The 2464-nt window shown below is 48.2% G+C and overlaps 1 protein-coding gene across 1 annotated transcript in view; it reads left to right on the top strand.

The window, feature by feature from the left end:
- Nucleotides 1-2464, top strand: part of LOC111139098 (fructose-bisphosphatase 2) — a 32817-nt gene that overhangs the window by 6053 nt on the left and 24300 nt on the right. Inside the window, exon 3 of the mRNA XM_022491246.1 lies at nt 1441-1533. Coding sequence (XP_022346954.1) covers nt 1441-1533 — 93 coding nt within the window. The remainder of the gene's footprint in view (nt 1-1440; nt 1534-2464) is intronic.

Raw genomic sequence — 2464 nt, 5'->3', positions numbered from 1 at the left:
TTTTATTTTTTTTTTAAGATTTTATTTATTCATTTGACAGACAGAGATCACAGTAGGCAGAGAGGCAGGCAGAGAGAGGAAGGGAAGCAGGCTCCCTGCCAAGCAGAGAGCCCGATGCGGGGCTCGATCCCAGGACCCTGGGATCATGACCCGAGCCGAAAGCAGAGGCCTTAACCCACTGAGCCACCCAGGCGCCCCTGTGTCACACAATTTAAACTAAACCACGCCGATCATTTTCAATGTTTAGCTCCCACTGATACGCCCCCAGTCATCTCTTCAAGATAATTCATCATTTTCCCTACCAGTTGACCCAAGCCATACAGGTCTTAGTGCTAGTTCTTGAATATTCCATGCCTACTTCCATGCCAGCTCCTTGAGCATTTTCCAGCATGTTCCAGACGTTCAACAGATATTTGTGGAAAGCATGCGTGCCTGAATGAATGGGCTCACTTGAATTATCTACAGGGAGAATGGGGAATTTCCAAATTTATGGATTATCCCACTTTTTACCCACCCTCACCCCCACTGAGCAAGGAATAAAAAAGAAATAAAGGTCAGCTTAAGCTAAGGCATTACTCAGCAGAAAGTCAGGGAGAAGTAATTTTAGTGGTGAGAGAAATGACTCCCGTCTTCCTTGATGTTCTACTATCCATGTGGAATTAGCCAGGAGACTCCGATCCCTATCACTACTGCTCCCCTGGAACCTTGCACATAGGAGGCCTGTAAAAAGTATCTGGTGATTTCTTTCTATGGAGTGACAGCTGGAGCAGCCTGTGCAGCAGTGGGGTGAGCTAGAAAGATCCCACCCACTCTGTCTTCTGGTCTTCACGTAGGTCAGGTGGGTCGGCTGCAGCAAAACCTGGGACAGTATTTTCATTCCTATGACCATTTATGGATACTAGTTCTCTTAGACAGATCCAGAGGCTCTGGAATGTTGTTCTGAGGTTTTCCAAAGTCTTTTGGCAAAAATGCTCCAAAAGGAGGAAAGCCTGTCTGCAGAGAGGTTCAGAAAGAGTCATGAATAAATCTATAACCGACCTTACCATGGCTATGGATAGAGCTGGCCCGGGGTTCACCTTCCACTTCTCTACCCCTCTGGGCCAGTTGTCAGTTTCAGACTAGGTTTCCTGTCACACCCTCGGCAGCCCTGAGTCTCCAGGGGGCCAGGGAGGGCAGAGCCAGAGGAAGCCAGGAGGTGGATGAGACCTGGATTGCCGTATGGGCATCAACTCATCTGTCTATGGGCAGGTTGGTCCTGGGCTTAGGATTCATAGATGCCGATATATTTTGCCACCCTTAGTAATTGCATTTTTTGGTAAGGATAACCCTTTGCTCTCAATCACTTTTTGATGTAGTGTTACCTGCCATTTACAGTCATTTACATGGAGTGTGTTGTTTGAAAGGGGACCAATCAGGTGGTTCTTCTCTCCGTGCATTTAGGGGAAGTATGTGGTCTGCTTTGACCCACTGGATGGATCTTCTAACATCGACTGCCTGGCCTCCATTGGAACCATTTTTGCCATCTACAGGAAGGTGAGTAGTTGGTCTGATCTTTAATGTCTCCTCCTCTAGGAGTTTCTGGAAGGTTGCTGGGCTGGGAGCCACGAGTTTGGAGTTCTAGTCTCTGTCCTCCCACTAACCAGACAGGCCACTGTAGGCAAATCATAGCTCACTTGGTCTTGGGATCCTCACTGGAAGAACTGAGCTGGTACTTTCCTACTACCCTCTTCACCACCCCGGTGGGATGGTAACATCAGAGGACAGATGGGGCCTGGTTTTGAAAATCTGGTTGTGACACAAATATCAGACATGGTATTAGGTTCTTGGTGGCATTTGAGGACTACTCTGCTTCTTCATTATGGTTCTCAAATCTTATTGTATTGATTTTCTATTGCTGCTGTAACAATTGGCCACATGTTTAGAGGCTTAAAACAGTGCCCACTTACTGTCTACTGTTCTGTAGGTCAGCTGTCTGACGGGCATGGCTGGGTTCTCTGCTCGCATCTTGTAAGGCCAAGATCTGTGTGTCAGTCAGCCTGGGCTCCTCCTGGGGGTGGAGCAGTTTGCTCTCAGGTTTGGTTAGCTTGTTGTCAGAATTCAGTTCCATTCTGTGGTAGGATGGAGGTCCCCAGCTTTTTTTTGGCTGGCTAATGCTGGGGCCATTCTCAGCTTCTAGAAGCTTCTTACATTCTGTGTTTTATGACTCTTGTGTCCTTAAAGGTAGCAAAGGCAGGCCAAGTCTTACTCAGACTTCTAATCTCTCTGATATCCCCACTTTGCTTCATCTCCCCTGGCCTCAGCCACAGAAAGTTCCCTGCTTTTAAAGACTTATTAGAGGGGCGCCTGGGTGGCTCTGTGGGTTAAAGCCTCTGCCTTCGGTTCAGGTCATGATCCCAGGATCCTGGGATCGAGCCCCACATTGGGCTCTCTGCTCAGCCGGGAGCCTGCTTCCTCCTCTCTCTCT

The sequence above is a fragment of the Enhydra lutris genome, unplaced genomic scaffold (assembly GCF_002288905.1).
Source record: "Enhydra lutris kenyoni isolate GAN:26980312 unplaced genomic scaffold, ASM228890v2 scaffoldscaffold95, whole genome shotgun sequence".
NCBI lineage: Eukaryota > Metazoa > Chordata > Mammalia > Carnivora > Mustelidae > Enhydra > Enhydra lutris.
This window is presented reverse-complemented; position numbering and strand designations above follow the sequence as displayed.